General features: G+C 38.2%; 2 protein-coding genes and 1 long non-coding RNA gene across 4 annotated transcripts; 2 read left to right on the top strand and 1 right to left on the bottom strand.

The window, feature by feature from the left end:
* Positions 1-9: 9 nt before the first annotated feature.
* On the top strand, positions 10-4,663 carry LOC128241642 (microfibril-associated glycoprotein 4-like). Its single transcript, XM_052958662.1, has 3 exons — positions 10-2,177; positions 2,668-2,789; positions 3,372-4,663. The coding sequence occupies exons 1-3, from the start codon at positions 1,928-1,930 to the stop codon at positions 3,876-3,878; spliced, it is 879 nt and encodes a 292-aa protein (XP_052814622.1). The 5' UTR covers positions 10-1,927; the 3' UTR covers positions 3,879-4,663.
* A 1,955-nt stretch (positions 4,664-6,618) lies between these two features.
* Positions 6,619-22,199, top strand: LOC128222667 (angiopoietin-related protein 7-like). 2 transcript variants are annotated; one of them, XM_052931768.1, is made up of 4 exons: positions 6,619-6,897; positions 7,358-7,479; positions 20,077-20,198; positions 20,989-22,199. In XM_052931768.1, the coding sequence occupies exons 2-4, from the start codon at positions 7,464-7,466 to the stop codon at positions 21,493-21,495; spliced, it is 645 nt and encodes a 214-aa protein (XP_052787728.1). In that variant the 5' UTR covers positions 6,619-6,897; positions 7,358-7,463; the 3' UTR covers positions 21,496-22,199. The 2 variants fall into 2 exon arrangements, with proteins under 2 accessions (XP_052787728.1, XP_052787727.1); XM_052931767.1 differs by lacking the exons at positions 6,619-6,897; positions 7,358-7,479 and adding an exon at positions 18,999-19,559 and having other exon boundaries at positions 20,989-22,198.
* LOC128222688 (uncharacterized) lies at positions 15,317-18,650 on the bottom strand. The gene is made up of 3 exons (XR_008259206.1): positions 18,524-18,650; positions 17,695-17,765; positions 15,317-17,029 (listed from the first exon to the last, which is right to left on the bottom strand). It is a non-coding gene; the product is annotated as an uncharacterized LOC128222688 (long non-coding RNA).
* Positions 22,200-23,849: the final 1,650 nt, after the last annotated feature.

The raw sequence follows: 23,849 nt of genomic DNA, 5'->3' as shown, positions 1-23,849 counted from the left end.
CATCTTGGTACGGTGAGTTAAGAAGAAAGTAAGAACTCACGGGGGTGGGGGGATAAAAATCTGGACAGATTTGCTACACATCGATTAGACGTCCAGAATCCATGTCATGGGCTGGAACCTTTACTTTATCAAAGCTTAATATCCAAATGGCGGGGCGAAAATGCGAAATAATCGGGAAGCTCTATATCCAAATGGCGGGGCGAAAATGCAAAATAATGCGGAAGCTTAATATCCAAATGGCGGGGCGAAAATGCGAAACAATGCAGAAGCTCTATATCGAAATGGCGGGGCGAAAATGCGAAACAATGCGGAAGCTCTATATCCAAATGGTGGAGCGAAAATGCGAAAGAATGCGGAAGCTCTATATCCAAATGGCGGGGCGAAAATGCAAAACAATGCGGAAGCTCTATATCCAAATGGCGGGGCGAAAATGCAAAACAATGCGGAAGCTCTATATCCAAATGGCGGGGCGAAAATGCAAAACAATGCTGAAGCTTAATATCCAAATGGCGGGACGAAAATGCAAAACAATGCAGAAGCTCTATATCCAAATTGCGGGGCGAAAATGCAAAACAATGCGGAAGGTCTATATCCAAAATGCAAAACAATGCTGAAGCTTAATATCCAAATGGCGGGGCGAAAATGCAAAACAATGCGGAAGGTCTATATCCAAATGGCGGGGCGAAAATGCAAAACAAAGCGGAAGGTCTATATCCAAAATGCAAAACAATGCTGAAGCTTAATATCCACATGGCGGGGCGAACATGCAAAAAACAATGCGAAAGCTCTATAATCAAATGACACGGCGATAATGCAAAACATATATTGCCGCACATAAGTTCCTTTTAATAATTTCCAATGTATTTTAATTTTGAGTGACATAAGATGTTACTTCTAATATTAATGGTCGACTTAAATCTCCAAATCAATGCATAATACATATATTTACAAGAGGAATCACATAATGCCATATCATCGCCGAAAGAAGAACAAAATCAAAATTGCCTGGCGACATATGATATCAAACAACAATGAACAGTAACACAAAAAACTGCACCAAGAGTTATAGTTCTTATGCACTGCACTTTTTCTGAATGGGATCCACTGTTTCAATGAAATTTAAAGTCAATACCTAAAAGATTTTACAAAAAGTGCTCCGGACAAAAATAAGCTTGGAAATAAACAATTGGCAATTACTAAAACAAATACTGCAGCCAGTGCTAACGCACTCTGAAATGTATGAAAACAAGAAAACATTCAAACCGAAACATACAATACGGCTGCAGAGTGATGGACGCATATGAACATTGGATGTGAGAAATGAGTTTGTTTGCAACTGTTTAATAATAAAACAATTTTAACAAGTACAAAAAATGCCTATTTTTGCTTATTCAAGGACCATAACTCTGGATATACTAAGTACCGCGGCAAATGATGGTGTTAATGGAAGATACAATACAACTAAATTTTATATATTTCATTTGTTCATTTGCACATGTTTACCAAAAACGAAATATTGAAGTATACATATGATACAATTAAAAAAAGTCATGCGCATGAAGCTTTTAATTTTTCTAAGACTGAAGTCTACAGTTTGAATTTTTTTGCATGTATTCGTAACGTTACCCTCTAATTTTCTTTAAGCACCGTCATCAATCTATTGTGTTTATACGTATAGATACAATTTATTGTGAATGCCAGAAATAAAAACAACAACAAGTATTTTAGACTGATCCCCATGTGTTCATGTAAAATATAAACTGAGTGAAACAGAACACACTGTGACAATGTACGAATTATCTGTTGTAACGGATATTGTAATTGTTTACTAAACAACCCGAAAATTGAAGTTAAGTGGACACTTCAACTGCATATATAGAGAGAGACAGAAGTGATTATACGTAGTATTCAGTGACCAGTTTGCAACATGTTTCGATTTGCAACGAAGTGTCCGAAGCTGACCTATTCTTACATTATTGTGATTGTATTATGGAGTTTGTGTCAGTACGTAGTACACGGGGCTGGAGACACTTTCATCTGTAATGGAGCGCCATCTACGTTCAATAACGCCGAGTCAGATGCGCGTCTGGCGGCCATGGAGGCCCGGATAGAGCAGCTACAGAAGCTTGTCGACCGGAAGGAGAGCGGCCTTACCACTATTCAAGGATTGCCGAGAGGTCGGTGATCGGCGCTTTCATAATTATGAATATAATAAATAAACATATATATACGCAATTTAAAAGAATAAACACGTAATATACATAATATGTATTAAGCTGTTGTGTCTTGGTAAGGCCATGAAAATTTAGTTCTAGGTGAAGCGTCATTTGACTCGTAGGTAAAAAAATCTTATTTTTTTAAGACGGAAAAAATGAAAACTGCCTTTACCAAGCTATTATGATAATGGACCAAGTTTAGACATGTATTACTATAACAAACCAACACCAGGTCTAGCTTTAAATTTGTTCATTAACCTGCATGTGTATAGCTTTTGTGAATGCTGCCTACGTAAATTACTAGCGGAAAAATAAAACTGTACGATGCGAACGCTAATGAAATGGCTGAGGATGATTGGGGGAGGGGGTGTACCTGTCTGATAGCTAGGTAACTACTTAAGTTTGGCTAAAATATGTTGTTGTCCATAGCAATATATAATCGTTCTATCAGACTGCGGCGAGATCTACGCGAACGGAAGCCGAAAGGACGGCCTGTATCACATCTCTCCAGACGGCAGGTGCCCGTTCCTCGTCTACTGTGATATGGACCACAGCGGATGGACATTCATACAGGTAGAGCTTGCGTTAGTGCCAATATTGTGTCATAAAGAAAGAGCTGACGCCAATGAACAAATGATAACATATTTTAGAGATAACGTCATTGTCCATACTATGTCACAGTGTTAGAGCTGACGTCATTTTCCATCCTATTTCATACTGTCAGAGCTGACGTCATTGTCCATACTATATGTCATACTGTAAGAACTGACGTCATTTTCCATCCTATTTCATACTGTTAGAGCTAACGTCATTGTCCATACTATATGTTATACTGTTAGAGCTGTCGTCAATGACCATGAACATTATGTTATTGTGTTAGAGCTAACGTCAATATCCATACTTTTATACTGTAAGAGATGACATCAATGATCATACTGTGTCACAGTGTTCGTCAATGGCAAAGCTATGTTATATTGATAGAGCTGACGTCAATGACTATATAATGTCATATTGTTATAGCTAACGACGCTATGGCCCAAAACACGGTTATTTGTACTTATTCACCGCCATCTTCGAAATTAGAATTACACGCTTCACTTCAGCCACCGTAGATTCACTATAAACGTGTACCTAACTGTTATATTGTTTTTTTAGAAACGATTGGACGGCTCCGTTAATTTCTACCAGCCGTGGACAGAGTACGTTCGAGGCTTCGGTGATGTCAGCAGTGAACACTGGCTGGGCTTGGAGAAGATCCACCGCCTGACGCAAGGTGGCGTGGAGATATTCTTCAACATAAGCACGTGGGAGGGCGGATACGAGTTCGCGCATTACAAGGTTTTCACCGTCCACGAGGCTGCCACCGCCTACCGGATGAACGTGGACGCGTTCGGATACGAGGGCAGCATCAAGGAGCTTCTCAGTTACCATGACAACATGAAATTTTCAACGTTCGACCGTGACAATGACCTTAGCGTCAACAACTGTTGTCAGAAGTATATGGACGGTGGTGGGTGGTGGTACAAAGATTGTTACCGACTCGGATGTGTTAACGGCGTGTACGGAAAGAGGGAGGAAGGCGGAATCGGATACTGGGATGCAAAACATGTTCCTATAAAATCCGTCAACATTAAAGTCAGACAGATGGAGGGAACATGCTAAACAATACACTGTACAATCACTAAAGGGATTGCGACAGACGGTCAATATGGAAATTTACCTATCTATTTAATGTAAAGTTTCAGTAATACATTTATTATATATATTCAATGAAAACAAAACATTTCTGATGCACGGAATATTCTAAGTTAAAACACCATGTTTTATTGACCCGACCTTTAAACTTAAGATTTAACCTTTGGGAGCCTGGAATTCAATCATTTGAATTAAACACATAATGGCTCTTTTATCGATTAAAAACTTCAGTCGTTAGGCGATTATTAGTTTATTACACATGCACATGTAGGATGCAGTGCCAAACAGTTGTTCATGGGTTTATTTAAAAGTCGAATGTTGCCTCTGATATCGTGGACGACACATTGGAATCAGTGAGACTAGGGCTAGCTTAATCCTAGTTATTGAATGTGCATGATTATTATCAATAATTGTTACAAAACGACAGAAAATAATAAAAAGCTTCAAGAACTAAAAAAAGAAGTTATACTTGTTTGTAATCAATTCTCGAGGCGAAACAATGCTGTACACAGTAGCATTTATGAGGTAATATATGACGTGGTATACACATAATGGTTTCACCGGCATTAATAAGTGTTGGGGAAACCATCTTGGTACGGTGAGTGAAAAAGTAAGTAAGAACTCACGGGGGTGGGGGGATAAAAATCTGGACACATTTGCTACACATATATTAGACGTCCAGAATCCATGTCATGGGCTGGAACCTTTACTTTATCAAAGCTCTATATCCAAATGGCGGGGCGAAGATGCGAAATAATGCGGAAGCTTTATATCAAAATGGCGGGGCGAAATAATGCGGAAGGTCTATATCCAAATGGCGGAGCGAAAATGCAAAACAATGCGGAAGGTCTATATCCAAATGGCGGAGAGAAAATGCGAAACAATGCTGAAGCTTAATATCCAAATGGCGAAGCGAAAATGCAAAACAATGCAGAAGCTCTTTATCCAAATGGCGGGGCGAAAATATAATACAATGCTAAAGCTCTATATTCAATTGGCGGAGCGAAAATGCAAAACAATGCGGAAGATCTATATCCAAATGGCTAGCCGAAAATGCAAAACAATGCTGAAGCTTAATATCCAAATGGCGGGGCGAAAATGCAAAACAATGCAGAAGCTCTATATCCAAATGGCGGGGCGAACATGCAAAACAATGCAGAAGCTCTATATCCAAATGGCGGGGCGAAAATGCAAAAAATGCGGAAGGTCCATATCCAAAATGCAAAACAATTCTGAAGCTTAATATCCACATGGCGGGCGAAAATGCAAAACAATGCGGAAGGTCTATATCCAAAATGCAAAACAATGCTGAAGCTTAATATCCAAATGGCGGGGCGAAAATGCAAAACAATGCAGAAGCTCAATATCCAAATGGCGGGGCGAAAATGCAAAACAATGCAGAAGCTCTATATCCAAATGGCGGGGCGAAAATGCAAAACAACGCGGAAGGTCTATATCCAAAATGCAAAACAATGCTGAAGCTTAATATCCACATGGCGGGGCGAACATGCAAAAAACAATGCGAAAGCTCTATATTCAAATGACACGGCGATAATGCAAAACATATATTGCCGCACATAAGTTCCTTTTAATAATTTCCAATGTATTTTAATTTTGAGTGACATAAGATGTTACTTCTAATATTAATGGTCGACTTAAATCTCCAAATCAATGCATAATACATATATTTACAAGAGGAATCACATAATGCCATATCATCGCCGAAAGAAGAACAAAATCAAAACTGCCTGGCGACAAATGATATCATACAACAATGAACAGTAACACAAAAAACTGCACCAAGAGTTATAGTTCTTATGCACTGCACTTTTTCTGAAATGGATCCACTGTTTCAATGAAATTTAAAGTCAATACCTAAAAGATTTTACAAATAGTGCTCCGGACAAAAATAAGCTTGGAAATAAACAATTGGCAATTACTAAAACAAATACTGCAACCAGTGCTAACGCACTCAGAGATCAATCTCTTAATAAAGTATGAAGAAAATAATTTATAGACAAAGTAATGCTACGGACAAAAAAAACTGTATGAAAACAAGAAAACATTCAAACCGAAACATACAATACGGCTGCAGAGTGATGGACGCATATGAACATTGGATGTGAGAAATGAGTTTGTTTGCAACTGTTTAATAATAAAACAATTTTAACAAGTACAAGAAATGCCTTTTTTTGCTTATTCAAGGACCATAACTCTGGATATACTAAGTACCGCGGCAAACGATGGTGTTAATGGAAGATACAATACAACTAAATTTTATATATTTCATTTGTTCATTTGCACATGTTTACCAAAAACGAAATATTGAAGTATACATATGATACAATTAAAAAAAGTCATGCGCATGAAGCGTTTAATTTTTCTAAGACTGAAGTCTACAGTTTGAATTTTTCTACATGTATTCGTAACGTAACCCTCTAATTTTCTTTAAGCACCGTCATCAATCTATTGTGTTTATACGTATAGATACAATTTATTGTGAATGCCAGAAATAAAAACAACAACAAGTATTTTAGACTGATCCCCATGTGTTCATGTAAAATATAAACTGAGTGAAACAGAACACACTGTGACAATGTACGAATTATCTGTTGTAACGGATATTGTAATTGTTTACTAAACAACCCGAAAATTGAAGTTAAGTGGACACTTCAACTGCATATATAGAGAGAGACAGAAGTGATTATACGTAGTATTCAGTGACCGGTTTGCAACATGTTTCGATTTGCAACGAAGTGTCCGAAGCTGACCTATTCTTACATTATTGTGATTGTATTATGGAGTTTGTGTCAGTACGTAGTACACGGGGCTGGAGACACTTTCATCTGTAATGGAGCGCCATCTACGTTCAATAACGCCGAGTCAGATGCGCGGCTGGCGGCCATGGAGGCCCGGATAGAGCAGCTACAGAAGCTTGTCGACCGGAAGGAGAGCGGCCTTACCACTATTCAAGGATTCCCGAGAGGTCGGTGATCGGCGCTTTCATAATTAAGAATAATAAATAAACATATATACGCAATTTAAAATAATATACACTCAATATACATAATATGTATTAAGCTGTCGTGTCTTGGTAAGGCCATGAAAATTTAGTTCTAGGTAAAGCGTCATTTGACTCTTACTTTTTTAAGATAGGAAAAATGAAAACTGCCTTTACCAAGCTATAATGATAATGAACCAAGTTTAGACATGTATAACAAACCAAAACCAGGTCTAGCTTTAAATTTGTTCATTAACCTGCATGTGTATAGCTTTTGTGAATGCTGCCTACGTAAATTACTAGCGGAAAAATAAAACTGTACGATGCGAAGGCTAATGAAATGGCTGAGGATGATTGGGGGGTGTACCTGTCTGATAGCTAGGTAACTACTTAAGTTTGGCTTAAATATGTTGTTGTCCATAGCAATATATAATCGTTTTATCAGACTGCGGCGAGATCTACGCGAACGGAAGCCGAAAGGACGGCCTGTATCACATCTCCCCAGACGGCAAGTGCCCGTTCCTCGTCTACTGTGACATGGAGCACGGCGGATGGACATTCATACAGGTAGAGCTTGCGTTGCCCATGGCTTTTAATATTTAAAAGTCGAATGTTGCCTCTGATATCGTGAACGACTCATAGGAATCAGTGAGACTAAGGCTAGCTAAATCTTAGTTATTTAATGTGCATGATAATTATCAATATTTATCAGAAAACGACAGATATTAATAAAAAGCGTGAAGAAATAAAAAAAGAAGATATATTTGTATGTAATTTTTAGTTGAAACATATTTATGTTACAACGATTGTGAAACAATTTATTACAACATTATATTAATCACTCTCGTTGGCACGATTTTACGCGCGAGTGTGGTCTTGTGTTGTGGGGGAAACCGGAGAACCCGGAGAAAACCCACTTGTCCGGCTTGGTGACCACATACCAAACTAAAGACGGACAAGTGGGTTTTCTCCGGGTTTTCTTTGTTTGTAATCAAAACTCGAGGTGAAACAATGCTGTACACTGTAGCCGTTATGAGGTAATATATGACGTGGTATACACATTATCATAATGGTTACACCGGCATTTAAAAAGTAAGTTTAGGGAAACCATCATCAGTGTGTGTATACCACGTGAAAAATAACGTCATATATGCCGGAAGGCAATATTTTTCTTTAAATGAAGACTTAAATCAAGATAACTTTTCTTTTACTACACCATTTTAAATAAAACAAAGGGCAGTCTATTCCACTTAAAGAGCTCCGCCTTCGTTTTATTACTGAAGTTTGATATGGTGATTAGTTTCATCAAAAACTTCGACAAACCTGTTTATAATTTAATGTTTTGACAGTGCTCCGTCAGACAGCTGTATTGTGAAAAGGTTTGTCGAAGTGTTTTAAGAAACTAAACTCTAAATGAAACTATGGTAAAGACCGAATGCGTGGCTCCGTAAGAGGCGTAGACTGCGCTTTGTTTCATTTAATATGGTGAAGAAATAGGAATGTTATCTTTGTTTAAAGTCTTCATTTAAAGAAAAATATTGCCTTCCGACGTAGCATTTATGACGCAATTTATCACGTGGTATATGTTATGTTATGAAGAACGACTGCATGTGTTCTAACTATTTATTATTGATACATATGATATTGGTGAGGATGGTACAGCTCTGACTGCTAGAGATAAACTGACCGCCTGTGTTGGCTGGCCGGCCTTATCATACAAGGTGAACTATAAATAGCGGGAGGAATTAATTCATTGCCGTATAATGTTACATCTCCCTTCTTTACAAACAAAAGATATTATCAATAGATATATATGTGATTTGATATCAAATTATTTATATTTATTTATAGAGGAAAAGAGAAAGAGTTATTCAATGTTAGGGTTATAATAGCAGGATTTGAATTTCATCGGAAATTTATTAAAGGTTGTCAGACTAATTTAAACATCAAACAACTAATTTAGATAAGTGATTCAATCAGCTTACAAGCGAAATGAACATCACATGGATTCAATTACTTTTGGTTTTACGGCCCTTCCTGACCTGGTCACGTACAGATTGTGATTGATACATGGAGAGGAAGTACTGCCAATTAGAGGGCTTTCCGAATCTTTGATGTCAGTCTGGGTAGGTGTTTGACCTAAAGGCATTTCCTGTATTTCTGGCTCTGCAAATTGACCATGGCAGGGCTCATTGGTCTTTAATAGATCCCGCCTATTTCGTGTGTACATAGACCCATCTGGGCACTGAACAGTGTATGATCTTTCATTTAACTTGTCAACTACAGTGGCTGGTCTCCAAGTTTTATTTAATTGTTGGATCATTGTATTTTCTCCATATGTTAAGGGCTCTAGTGACCTTGCTTGTCTGTCATAATATTTCTTCCCCTTCTGTTTGCTATCTTGAATACCCTGCCTGACTAAATTAGGAGATATCACCTTGGGCATTAGATTTTCCTTAGATGTTGGGAGGATAGAGCGCAATTGTCTGCCCATGTTTAACTGCGCAGGGGAATACCCTGACTCAAGAGGGGTGGTCCGGTATTCTAATATGCCAATAAAAGGATCACGCCCAGCGTCCTTAGCCTTTGTAAGGAGTTTCTTACAAACTGACACATATTTCTCAGCTAGACCGTTTGATTGACTGTGATAGGGACTAATTGTCTGGTGATTGAAATCCCATTCTTTTGCAAAATCAGCGAACTCCTGAGAGATATAACAGGGACCACCATCAGATATAACCTTCTCACTAATTCCCCATCTGGCCATTATGCCTTTCATTCTGTTTATGACCGTGGTGCTTTTCATATTGGGCAATTCCTTGACCTCAAAATACCTGCTATAGTAATCCACTATCAGAAGATAGTTCCTGTTTTCCCAGGTGAATAGATCAGTGCCTATAATTTGCCATGGATAATCAGGAATCTCAAGGGGAATTAATGGCTCTTTTGGGTTCGAGTTTCTGTGTTTTAAACAGGTGTTGCATTTTAACACGAGATTGGTAATATCAGCCGATATTCCTGGCCAAAACATAACATCCCGGGCCCTTCTGAGACATTTCTCAACTCCCATGTGACCTGTGTGAATGAGTTCAAGCATCTGAGACTGCATTGATTTGGGGATGATTATTTTATTTCCTTTCATGACTAACCCATCAATAGAAGTTAACTCATCACGGAAATTCCAGAAGGGCAATATCTGGGACGGACACATTTTTCTAGAGGTTGGCCAACCTTGAAGTATAGTCTGTTTCAACAATACTAAAGTCTCATCTTGACTTGTTTTGTCCTTCAATTCATTCAATTTTCTGTCAGATACAGGTAAACGAGACATAACCATGTGTACCTGCATGTCCATGCCTTGTGACAATTCAGGGAACGTTTCATTTAGAAAGTTCCTGCTCAGTGTGTCTGCAACTGGTACTTGTTTGGATGGATAATGTTTGATGTCAAGATCATATTTCTGTAGCTGTAGTAGCATACGCTGCAATCGTGCAGGAGCTGTGTTTATTGATTTTTTGAAAATAGAAACTAACGGCAAATGATCAGTTTGCACGTTGACTTTGTGACCATAAACAAAATGGTGGAACCGCTTGCAGCCGAACAAAATAGCAAACATTTCCTTCTCAATTTGTGCGTAATTGACCTCAGTTTGTGTGAGTGATTTTGATGCATATGCAAGTGGCTTCCCGTCTTGCATTATTGTTGCTCCGAGACCAAACTTGGAGGCATCAACTTGCAATGTTAATGGCTTGCTTTTGTCATAATAGGATAAAACCTGATTCGGGTCTGTGATGATTTGTTTCATTTTGTCAAATGCATCACTTTGTGCAGTTTCCCAACAGAATTCAACTTCTTTAGACAGTAATTGTCTCAGAGGGGCTGTTACATCTGCCAAGTTTGGGGCAAATCTAGACAGATAGTTTACCATACCTAATATGGTTTCAAGTTCTGATTTATTTTTGGGTGGCTTCATTTTCTGTATAGCCTCTGTCTTTGAGGTTGATTTTTTCAAACCATCTGATGTGAGAAGGTGACCAAAGTAGTCTACTTCTGATACCCCGACCTCGAGTTTGGTTTCGTTAAAACGAATTCCTTCATCATGAGACCTCTTTAGGACTGCTCTAAGATTGGAGTCATGTTCCTCTCTAGATGACCCATACACTAGTATGTCATCCACGATGACAGCTACGCCACTTAGACCTTCGAGACAAGCATCAATCTTTTGCACAAAAAGATCACCGCTTGACTTCAGACCAAAGGGAACTCGGACATATCGGTACCTTCCATATAAGGTGTTAAAACATGTAAGGAACGATGACTCTCTCTCAAGTTTCAATGCCCAATAACCACTCCTAGCATCAAGCTTTGTGAAGTACTTTGCGCCTGAAAGCTGAGGCAATATATCATCCAGAGTTCTTAAAGGGTAATGTGGACGTTGAATGGCCTTATTCAAGTCACGCGGATCCAGACATATACGAATTTTGCCATTGGCTTTTTCGGCAACGACCATTGAACTAACCCAGTCAGTGGGTTCATTGACCTTTTCGATGACACCTAATGACTCCATGCGGAGTAACTCATCCTTGACCTTTTCTTGTAATGCTATAGGGACCTTTCTTGGGGGATGCACCACAGGCTGGACAGTGGGATCAATGTGAATCTTACATTCACCGGCTAGCAGACCAATGCCATCAAACACTTCCTTGTATTCCTTTAATACCATGTCTTTAGTGAGGGGGTTGACCTGGGAATCTGACATAACTGTGTATGTGAGATTTATGAGTTCAAAGTCAAGGGATGATTGGAGACTTAGCAAAGGACTTGAATGTGTGTCAACTACATGAAAGTAAACATCCTTTGTTTGGCCAGTTCCAGGATGATTACACCTCAAAGTAATGCATCCCTTTACATTTAACGTGCTTCCGTCATAGGCTGAAAGCTTTGAATGTGAGGCTTCTAGAACTGACTTTATGCCTATGTCTCTAAAGGTTTTGTATGGCAATATATTGACTTGGCTACCAGTATCAATCTTGAACTGTACGGACAAATTGGAAGGACCTACCTTGAACTCTGCAAATACCTGCCCATTCCTAACAGTGGACTCCACATTGTCAATCACTAAATCCTTGAAATCATGAGTACAAGAATTGTTATTGTCAATAACTTCATTTACACTTCTACACACTGATGCAAAATGGTTCCATTTTTGACATTTGTGACATTGTTTTCCCTTTGCGGGACACTGGTGTTGTTGTTGGTGTTTCCGCCCACAATTTTGGCACCGGGTAACGTCTTCTCCCAAAGTGACGCGCTGTTGTCTTCTCTGCTCACACTGGCCTGAGGAATTGTGACCAGGCTGGCCTGAGGTGTTATGACCAGTAACCCTTCTTGAACGAACCACATTAACGGCTGCTCCTTGCGATGGTGCCTGCATTTCGCGCAGTTGTGCTTGAGCATATTCAAAGCTTTGACATATTTGAATAGCCTTGCTCAAGGTCAAATTTTCTCCCATATTAATGAGTTTTTCTCGGATTTTTTGTGATACTATTCCAAACACAATCCTATCCCTGATCATGTCTTCACTGTCCTTATAATTGCAATCCTTCACCATTACTCTCAATTTGGTCAAGAATTCTTCGAAAGAAAGTTCTCCCTGTGTCATATTGTTGAAACGATATCGTGCAAAAACGGGGTTGATCGTCGGCTGTAGGTGTTTTGTAATCGCTTCACAAATTGCTGACAAATGTTCTCTGTCGGACGCTGACAGTTCTAGTGTTTTGTACAGGTCCCGACCCTTTTCACCCATCCAAAGTTGCAAATAAGTGATGTGTACATCCTCATCCTTCCCTTTAAGTGGACCCTTAAAAATAAGCTCACAGTGCTCTGTGAACTTCTTCCAAGCTTCCGGAAGATTTGAGCTATTCCAATCCATGCACGGTGTTGGAACACCACTTAACTCCATTCTCACAGTGAACAGTTTATTAGATGCTTAATCTATTAATTAACGATCCAATGTTAAAATAATCCACATTTAATACTATATGAGCGATGAGTTCTTTTCTGACACCATGTTATGTTATGAAGAACGACTGCATGTGTTCTAACTATTTATTATTGATACATATGATATTGGTGAGGATGGTACAGCTCTGACTGCTAGAGATAAACTGACCGCCTGTGTTGGCTGGCCGGCCTTATCATACAAGGTGAACTATAAATAGCGGGAGGAATTAATTCATTGCCGTATAATGTTACAGTATACACACACCGATCTTGGTACGGTGAGTTAAAAAAGTAAGTAAGAACTCACGGGGGTGGGGGATGAAAATATGGACACATTTGCTACACATCGATTAGACGTCCAGAACCCATGTCATGGGCTGGAACCTTTACTTTATATCAAAAGCTCTATATCCAAATTGCGGAGCCAAAATGCAAAAAAAAATGCTGAAGCTCTGTATCCAGATGGCGGGGCGAAAATGCAAAACAATGCTGAAGCTCTGTATCCAAATTGCGGAGCGAAAATGCAAAACAATGCTGAAGCTCTGTATCCAGATGGCGGGGCGAAAATGCAAAACAATGCTGAAGCTCTGTATCCAGATGGCGGGGCGAAAATGCAAAACAAAGCTGAAGCTCTGTATCCAAATGTCGGGGCGAAAAGCTAAATAATGCGGATACTCTATACCAAAATAGCGGGCGATAATGCAAAAAATATAATGCCGCATATAAGTCCCTTTTAATAATTTCCAATGTACTTTAATTTTGAGTGACATAAGATGTTACTTCTCATATTAAATAATGGTCGCCGTAAATCTCCAAATCAATGCATCATACAATAATATAATTACAAGAGGAGTCACATAATGCCAATCACCGCCGAAAGAAGAACACAATCAAAATCGCCTTACTACAAAGGATAACAATATAACAATGAACAGTAACTCTCAAACCTGCACCAAGAGTTATAGTTTATATGCACTGCACTTTTTTTTCAATGGGATCCATCTGTTTCAATGAAATTTAAAGTACATACCTTAAAGATTTTACAAATAGTGCCTCGGACGAAACCAAGCTTGAAAATAAACAATGGGCTATAACAAAGAAAATACTGCAGTCAGTGCCAAATCACTCAGGAATCTATCTGTGAAATAAGTTTGAAGACAATACCCCATAGACTTTTCAAGGATAGCTAGAAAAGTATCGCCAAAATTAAGTGCTGACCACGAAACAACTCGCGAACGCTATCAGGTTCAATCGTAACAACTCGGCCATCTCCGGGCAAGCTTCGAGATAGACCTCGTAAATAGTAGTAAGGATATACGAAAGTGCGATGCGGCTGCCGGCGATTAACACTGTTTTCAATCCGCGTAAAGAAGGCCCATTGTAACAACAAGGAAATGGATTTTGTTAAATTAAATGTGCTTGTTTAAGAGAAAATATTTATTGTAACCTCAAAGAATGTTCGTTTTATGGATATTTAGATGTTTCCTTATAGTTGAAGCACTCTATTTCCTCTAGAAAAATCGTGAGCACACAGAAAAACCGCAGAAAATGTACTCGACAGTCATTGAAATGATCATACGGTTCATGGCATGCATGAATCATTACATCGGATTAAATGCATGCATGGACTAAATGTCAACATTTTCTCAACAGTTAATACCCTATGAAATGTAAGTTTTAAGTCATACTTTGCCGTGTTATTTTTTCACACTATGTCTTGCCATTAAAACAACATTACTATTCTGTAAAATCATTGATTGCATTGTGCAGACTTTTGTGGATTGTGGTAGGATGGGTGTGAGCTTGGCACCCAGTCAGCTTTACCAGCTGAAATCTATGCATGCTTTTACTTCAGCATTATTGGGTTTGGGCTGCAGTTTTTTTTTGTGTAAACAGTTCTGTGGGGTTGAGGTGGGGCGGTGACTATCTACGCAGTAAGCTCAATTGTTAGAGTACCAATACAACGTTCATGTGGATATGCACCAGACAATTGTAACCACGGCCTCCCCATCTGGGGAATAGTGGGGACTTTGACTTTCAGTACAGCCAACCCCGGCTAAAATCCCCACCCTGCGCGGACGATCCAATGGCAAAATCTCTGCCAAATGCCCCCACACCCAAGGGACTCTAGGTAAGGTCCATTCCCCTCTATATTTTAAGCGAAGATAAAACCAACGCATTCAACCACCACTGCAGGGCCACCTGATAGGTAAAAACACGGCCCATTTCCCCTGGTTAACCCCAGTATTCCCCCTGACCTGGGGTGGGAGGGGGGGGGGGTTACAATTGACTGGTGCACTAAGTTGACAGATCTTGTCTTAAAATTGTATTTGTTCAAGGCAGTTCATGCTTCACTTTACCTCCTAGGCTGTGGATAAAACCCACTCATTAGAAGTTTCCTTACACATTATACTTGTCTAAATCTATAATTATTAGTCTCAATATTTTTGAGTAAATTGTCATTTTTAATTAAAAGCAACAACACCAAAAGAGTAACTGATAAGATACTCAACTGATTCATTTTTTTGTAAATAAAAGCCTTAAACAAATATTTAGCCAGGTTACTAAGCTTTTCAGCAATGTATACCAGACTTTTTTCAATAATACTTAACCTATTTTGAATTATTATTAGCCTTTAGATCACTCTTCACCAAATGACTCTTTTATGTCCAACTCCATAAAATGCAAACAAGAATAATTACAGTTTGGATCAACATGTCTCTTAATTTTATTTTTAATATTAGTCAAGTAATAACAGAGCCATGTGTATGCAATCCAATGTAAAACTAATGATAAATTAGTTTTTGCTCCCATTTTTACTTTCATTTCTGTGGCAAGACCTTTTAAGTGCATTGAGTCTTTTGGGAGACTTCACAATATTTCTGGCGCTTAATCCCCATATATGGCTTTAAGTTGCCATACAAATTTAAGTCTTCATTACAAAATATACTGTATGTCTCCTCTTTAACCATAAACACACAATGAGAGGACTAAAGCATTACCATGTGTCAGAATTATAGATCTTTCTTTACATTTTATTTGTCTAATTGTATTACCGGTCTCTTTAGCAATATCCTTGTGCCTCTTTGAGTACTTGGCTTGACAGTTTGGTTTTTAATACATTGTTTTGAATGTTTTATTTGTACACAACAATGGTGATGATGATGATGACACTATGCTATGCCAAAACCTCAACACATTTTCTTCAAACAAAAAAGGACAAACAAAAAAGGACAGTCATTCATTCATTCAACTTTTATTACATCATTTGAGAAAATAAACTCATACAATCAACGAAATAAACATGTATCAGCCATCCGTAAAATCACAAGCCATGTTATGTGTTTGTTAAATTCAACTTAATAAAGAAAATTAATATTGGTTGCAGTAAGCAATGCGCATCACTTCTAATAAACATTCCAACAGACTGAAAAATAAATCAACACAAATGGAAAAACTGTTTGCAAGTCAGCTAGTACTTATTTTATGCCTTATCAGATTGCTATGCAAGCTGGAAGCTTACAAAATCACTCTTAAGTCTGTTGCCTAAGAAGAAACAAGTATGGACATCCTTTTCCTGAGGTCAAGAGAAAGTATCTTGGAGGTCTTGAACTCACAACCTTGAATGTGGGGCTTATCCTCTAGACCACTTTCACCTTTTCACATTTTAAAGAGCCCAGTTTACAATATGGCATTTGCAAGGATGTGCTCTATTAACAGATTTTCTGCAGTCTTAAAAATTGAACTGAACAAAATAGTTCTCCTTTATTTGGTCTGCCGATGCCATCTGTTTCTGTTTTTGAAGTTATCTTCCCTCCATAATATAGGAAAACCACTTAAAGCGTATATAAATCCTTTATCATTTTACCCTTTTAAAATATATGTTCGGATTTATTTAATAATCACGGACCAACAGATGACTTTTATCTTCAACTTCACATCAATATGTAAGTCATCAAATATTTGAGATGACAAGATGTTCCACTGAACGCTTTGTTTCCATCTTGCACTCATTTTTCCAAGGAAGGCGTTGCAGTTGTGTTAAGATGATTGCCATGCATTGCAGGTCAATCCTCATACAATGGCATTTTTGATTACATTTGGATTCCAGTGCCTGAAATAGAAAACAGAAAATACAACAATAATAGGAATTATATTTTCAGATCAATTATTTTAAAAGCCTGTACAACAACAGAAAAGTATTCACAAAACATTAAGTGCAACACCAATTTAAAGCTGCATCCTCACAGTTTTACTGTTCTGACACCTTTTTTATTTTTGTCTTTAAACGAGCCAATTGGCAATTATTGAGCAAATGTATGGAAACCAGTGATATTAGACTGCTGACATAATATCAGATCACAGTCTTTCATATACAAGTTTGAAAATTTGGTAAAAATTCCTCCAACTAGTCATATAAGGTCACACATAATAGAACAGATTTCAATTGTTTGGGAAATATTTTTTTGCTATTGCTTTAAGCCATATAATTAATTATATGTGTAAATTTAATTTAATTACTCATTTGGGCTTTTGAAGAATGACCAAGAAGAACTGTCAATCTGTGAGAGAGCAGCTTTTAGCTCTGGACTGCTGGTTAATTAAAAAATATGAAATGAAATTGTTATCATGTTTAAATTCATCTACTATGTTGATATTTTAATACTGTCAATCCTTGTTGGTTAATTGTACAAACATGCAGGTACTTTTGGGCTTAAACCAATAGGATACTTGACTGTTAAATTATTGTCCGAATTTCGAAAATAGCACAACCATTACCTCATCTGCCTTTTTTCATTAGAACAACACGGGAATCAGAGTCAGCTGCACCCCTGGTACCATACTCTTCTCTGAAAATGACAATAAGATTAAAATTTAAATGTCTGCATTTTTGTAAAAATGTCAGCATTTTTCAATGTTTCTGCATCACCACCACTGTTGGATATCAAAGAATTTAGTCTTGAAAGAAATATGTGCTGGTTTTTGCGTTCAAACTCATTTTGTTAAACCAATAGAATGAGGATCTAATTAATTCATTTAGAGAACTATATTAGTGAACAGGGCCGAGGTATTCAATTGTGCCATTACATTAAGTTGTTTGCTACCAACACTCACGGAAATATAAACCACACATCCTTGGTTAAAAGAATGTAAATTTTAATTATAAAAAATTAAAGTTAATGATATGAAATGTATGAGATAAATACACTGAGAAAGAAAGTCTAACCTATTATCGATATAAGTAAAGTCAGATTCAGACTTATTTGTTATTTAAAAAACAAACAAATAGAGTATTTGTTTTCTTAATTTTTGCCACTGATCACTGTAGTCATTCTAAAATGCCGTCCAGGCTTTTTTTAATGATGGTTAGCCTGGCTAACCATTATAAAAAAAGAAGCCTGGACGGCATTTTAGAATGACTACTGATCACTGGAGCTTCAAAATTGTAATTTACTGAATTAGAATCTGTCAAATGAAAGAAGACTTTACCCCACCCACTAAGAGTAAGAATTAATGACATTTCCAATTAGTTTCTCATTACTTAGGGCTCTTTTAAAACTATTTTTATATTTTATTAAAATACAATAAGTATAAAAATAACACTTACACACAAATAAGTGGTAAAGGTTCGCTCCTCATTCTGTCTTTGGACTAACATATCTCTTGGTTGTTTGAACATCTTCTTGGTCGGCCATGATGAACTATTTTCTTACGACCCGTCAAACTCCGCGCAGTGTTACTTCCCTTGCAGTACAGTAATCACTGCCACCACAAGATTTTCATCCAAAATTGGATGAAAACTTTTAATGGCATTTTTTTTAATCATATATATTTATTCTTATATCCTTTCTTAAACAATTACTTTACGCCAGTTGATAGGCATAATATGTTTTATAAAAAAATAACAATTAAAAAAAACATTCGGAAATGTTCGGTCTTTTTTCAAATTGAAAGTAGGATTTACAAATTACAATATCAACATGGATGTGTTGTTAGCTATTCAGACATGTATCGAACGTTTTGCATTTTTTCCTTTTATTGAATAAAATCGTTTATTTTCTAAACAAATGAAACATGTTGCTGGAATTTCTTTTAAAGGTGTTCCGTCCATTTTGTAAATTGCAATCACGTGCCGTTTCTATCATCACGTGATATTTGTGAAGGCAGTGATTACTGTACTGCAAGGGAAGTAACACTGCGCGGAGTTTGACGACCCGTATTATATTCGAGGCCATATCTTGATACTAGCCGAGGAGTTCCGATTGCTATCAGGTTATATTTCGGAAGTAATATGCCACCATAATATACGGATAGGTGAAGTTAAGTGGACTCTTCAACTACATATATAGAGAGATATAGGAGTGATTATATTATTCAGTGGTCAATTTGCAACATGCTTCGATTTGCAACGGAAAGCCTGATACTGAACTCATCTTGCATTCTTGTGATTGTAATATGGATGTTGTGTCGGGACGTAGGAAACGGAGCTGGAGACACTTTCATCTGTAATGGAGCACAATCCACGTTCAAAAACGCCGAATCAGACACGCGTCTGGCGGCCATGGAGGGCCGGATAGAGCAGCTCCAGAAACTTGTCGACCGGAAAGAGAGCGGCCTTACCACTATTCAAGGATTCCCGAGAGGTCGGTGATCTGCGCTCCATATATATAAACAGTAAATAAACATGCATACTCAGTGTGATAACAGAGTGATCGAAATAATATACACGTTATATACATGTATGTTGTATGCTTTCATGTCTTGGTAAGGCCATTCCAATTCGTTTGTAGGTTTAGCGTCATTTGTTTGGTAGGTTTTGGGTAGTTGAAACAGATATGAACTTACTTCTTTGTTCGGGATGAAAAGAAAAACAAAAAAAACTGCGTTTTAGTGTTTATGGTAACAAAATACATTAAACGTGTATAACCAAACAAAACCAGGTCTAGCTTTAAAATAAATATTTCCCTGCAAATGTATAGCTTTGTAAGCGCCTGGTACATAATATTCTAGGAAAAATGAAACCGTATGATGCGAACGCTAATGAAATGGCTCGAGTATGATTGGGGGGAGGGGTGGGGTTAACTTCATGATAGCTAGGTAAATACTTACGTTTGGCCTTGAGTTGCTGTTGTCCATAGCAATATATAATCGTTTCATCAGACTGCGGCGAGATCTACGCGAACGGAAGCCGAGAGGACGGCCTGTATCACATCTCTCCAGACGGCAGGTGCCCGTTCCTCGTCTACTGTGACATGGAGCACGGCGGATGGACATTCATACAGGTAGAGCTTGCGTAAATGCCAATATTGTGTCATAGAGTAAGAGCTGAAGCCAAAGGACATATAACACATTGATAGAGCTAACGTCATTGTCTATACTGTGTTTTACTGTTAGAGCTGACGTCATTTTCCATCCTATATTATACTGTAAGAGCTAACGTCAATATCCATACTTAACTGCTGCTGTCAATGGCCAATCTATGTTATACTGTCAAAGCTGCCGTCAATGGCCAAACTATTTTATACTGTTGAAGCTGACGACAATGGCCAAACTATGTTATACTGTTAAAGCTGCCGTCAATGGCCAAATTATACTATACTGGTAGAGCTGACGTCAATGACTATATATATGATATTGTGTTAGAGCTGACGTCAATACCTGTACTTTGTTAAACTATATGAGCTGATGTCAATATCAATACTATATTTTACTATTAGAGCTTACGTCAATGACCATATTATGTTATAGAGTTTGGTTGTCGGCAATATCCATAATATGGTATACTGTCAGAGCTGACGTTAATGACCATACTATGTCATAGTGTTAAAGCTGACGTCAATAACCATACTGTGTTACAGTGTTAGAGCGGACGTCATTGGCCAAGCTATGTTATAGTGGAAGAGCTGACGTCAATGACTACATAATGTCATATTGTTAAAGCTAACGACGCTATGGCCCAAAACACGGTGATTTCTACGTATTCGCCGCCATCTTCGAAAGTTGAATCAAACGCCTGACTTCGGCCACCGTAGACCCACTTTAAGTGTACCTAACTGTTATATTGCTTTCCAGAAACGATTGGACGGCTCCGTTAATTTCTACCAGCCGTGGGCAGAGTACGTTCGAGGCTTCGGTGATGTCAGCAGCGAACACTGGCTGGGCCTGGAGAAGATCCACCGCCTGACGCAAGAAGGCGTTGAGATATTCTTCAACATGAGCACGTGGGAAGGCGGGTACGAGTTCGCACATTACAAGGTGTTCACCGTCCACGAGGCTGCCACCGCATACAAGATGAACGTGGACGCGTTCGGCTACGAGGGCAGCATCAAGGAGCTTCTCAGTTACCATGACAACATGAAATTTTCAACGTTCGACCGTGACAATGACCTTAGCGTCAACAACTGTTGTCAGAAGTATATGGACGGTGGTGGGTGGTGGTACAACACTTGTTACCGACTCGGATGTGTTAACGGCGTTTTTGGAAAGAAGGAGCTAGGCGGAATCGGATACTGGGATGCTAAACATGTTCCCATAAAATCAGTCAACATTAAAATCAGACAGATGGAGGGAACATGCTAAACAATACACTGTACATGGATTACTACAGACGGTCAATATGGAATTTAACATACATATTTAATATTCAGTTTAAGTAAAACATTTATCATATAATATTCTATATATATATTATGAAAACGAAACACTTCTGATGCACGGAAGATTCCAAAATTAAAACACAACGTATTTTATGACCCGACCAACATTAATAGTAGGATTGCAAATATGGGAAACTGGATTTTTTGTCTTTAAAATACTAAAAACATAATGCAGGCTAAGATATCGTTAACTTCAGTCGATATGCGATCATAACACATGTACATATATTTGATAAAGATGTACAATGCAGAGCCCAACAGTTGCCCATGGATACTTTAATACGGTCGAAACCCAGAAACAGGATCCATATCGCTTGGCTCGATTTCCTCGTTGGATCGACCTGGATGTAAAGGTCAAATTTTGTTTTACTTTTTATACGCATTTCCACTTGGCTCGATATTCGTGTGGCTCGAAGTATCTTGGTCGGTCCATGTGATATCGAGCCAACGAGTTTTGACTGTAGATGCATGCATGTTGCCTCTGATGTCGTAAACGACTCCTGTGAATCAGTGATACTAAAAGTAGCTTAATCCTAGTTATTTAATGCGCATGGTAATTATCAATATTTTTCACAAAACGACAAAACAAATAAAAAGCGTGCAGGAAAAAATACATCTGTTTGTAATCAATACTCGAGGCGAAATAATGCGGTACACAGTAGCAATAATGAGATAATATATGACGTGGTATACACTCTCTGATTGCACCGGCATTAGTAAATGTTGGGGAAACCATCTTGGTAAGGTGAGTGAAAAGTAAGTAAGAGCCCTATATCCGAATGGAGGGGCGAAAATGTGATATAATACGGAAGTTCTTTATTCAAATGGCAGGGCGAAATATTGCAAAAGCTCTGCTAAAAATTGTCCGAATGGCGGGGCGAAAATGCTAAATCATGCGAAAGCCCTATATCCAAATGGAAAATGGTTGGGCGAAAATGCTAAATTACGAGGAAGCTCTTTATAAAATGGCGGGTCGAAAATGCTAAATAATGCGGAAGCTCTACATCCAAATGGCGGTGGATGTAAAACAATGCGGAAGTTCAATATCCAAATGGAGGGGCAAACAATCGAAATAATGCGGAAGCTCTATATCCAAAATGAGGGGGGAGGTAAAATAATGCGGAAGCGCTATATCCAAATTGATTGGGGGGGGGGGGGGGGCGGTAATGCGGAAGGTCTTTATCCAATTGACGGGGCGGAAATGCCAAATAATGCGGAAGTTCTAGTTTCAAATGGCAGGGCGAAAAAGTGCGGCACCTCCAGATCCATATGGCGCGGCGAAAATGCTAAATAATGCGGGAGCTCTTTTTTCAAATGGCGTGGCAAAATAATGAGGAAGTTCTATACCCGAATGGCGGGGGGGGGGAATCGAAATTACTAGTCAATTTAGGGGCGCGCGCCCCCTCTAAGATCGTCCCAGTTTACTTTTAATGTCAATATAGGAGAAAATAATACGCAATACGAAAATAATAATGCATCATTTCCGACTACAAATTGTTTAATTTTTCTTGATTGAGTTTCCCCAAAATCCAATGCAAACTATTTATGTCATATACTTTCGGTAAAGAGGGAGGGGTGCATGTCAAAAGGTTGCGCCCCTAAGATACACCCCATCTACCGCCAATTCTTGGAGCCGCCCCTTGAAATAATGCGAGAGCTCTATTTCCAAACGAAGGGGGGTGTAAAACAACGCGGAAGCTATTTTATTCAAACGACGGGGTGAAACAACAAAAAAAATGCGGAAGGTCTATATCCAAATGATACGGCGATCTAGTCGATATTAATCATTTACAATGTAGTTTAATTCAGAGTGACATAAGATTGTAGTTCTATAACACATGCTAATATTAATGTTTCCCTTAAATCTCCAAATCAATGTACAATACATTCATATACTAGAATGTGATAACAGGAGGATCACATTCTGCCATATCCCAGCCGAATTAAGAATAAAATCAAAATATCCTAGGGACAAAGGATGACAATATAACACTGGACAGTAACTAAAAAATCTGCACCAAGAGTTATTGTTCTTATGCACTGCACTTGTTCTCAATGGGATCCATCTGTTTCAATGAAATTTAAAGTCAATACATTAAAGATTTTACAAATAGTGCTCAGGACAAAAACAAGCTTGAAAATTAACAATGGGCTCTAACTAAGAAAATACTGCAGCCAGAGCTAGATCAGAGATCTATCTGTAAAAATAAAGTTTGAAGACAATACCCCATAGACTTTACAAGGAATGCTCCAGACAAAAAAAAAATATGTATGAAA

The sequence above is a fragment of the Mya arenaria genome, chromosome 2 (genome assembly GCF_026914265.1).
Source record: "Mya arenaria isolate MELC-2E11 chromosome 2, ASM2691426v1".
In the NCBI taxonomy this organism is placed as follows: domain Eukaryota; kingdom Metazoa; phylum Mollusca; class Bivalvia; order Myida; family Myidae; genus Mya; species Mya arenaria.
This window is presented reverse-complemented; position numbering and strand designations above follow the sequence as displayed.

Excerpts from the sequence above, each read along its gene's own strand:
- LOC128241642 (XM_052958662.1), top strand. The coding sequence starts at position 1,928 with ATGTTTCGATTTGCAACGAAGTGTCCGAAGCTGACCTATTCTTACATT. Across the intron at positions 2,178-2,667 it reads TATTCAAGGATTGCCGAGAG|ACTGCGGCGAGATCTACGCG; the intron begins GTCGGTGATCGG and ends TCGTTCTATCAG. Across the intron at positions 2,790-3,371 it reads GCGGATGGACATTCATACAG|AAACGATTGGACGGCTCCGT; the intron begins GTAGAGCTTGCG and ends TTGTTTTTTTAG.
- LOC128222667 (XM_052931767.1), top strand. The coding sequence starts at position 19,310 with ATGCTTCGATTTGCAACGGAAAGCCTGATACTGAACTCATCTTGCATT. Across the intron at positions 19,560-20,076 it reads TATTCAAGGATTCCCGAGAG|ACTGCGGCGAGATCTACGCG; the intron begins GTCGGTGATCTG and ends TCGTTTCATCAG. Across the intron at positions 20,199-20,988 it reads GCGGATGGACATTCATACAG|AAACGATTGGACGGCTCCGT; the intron begins GTAGAGCTTGCG and ends ATTGCTTTCCAG.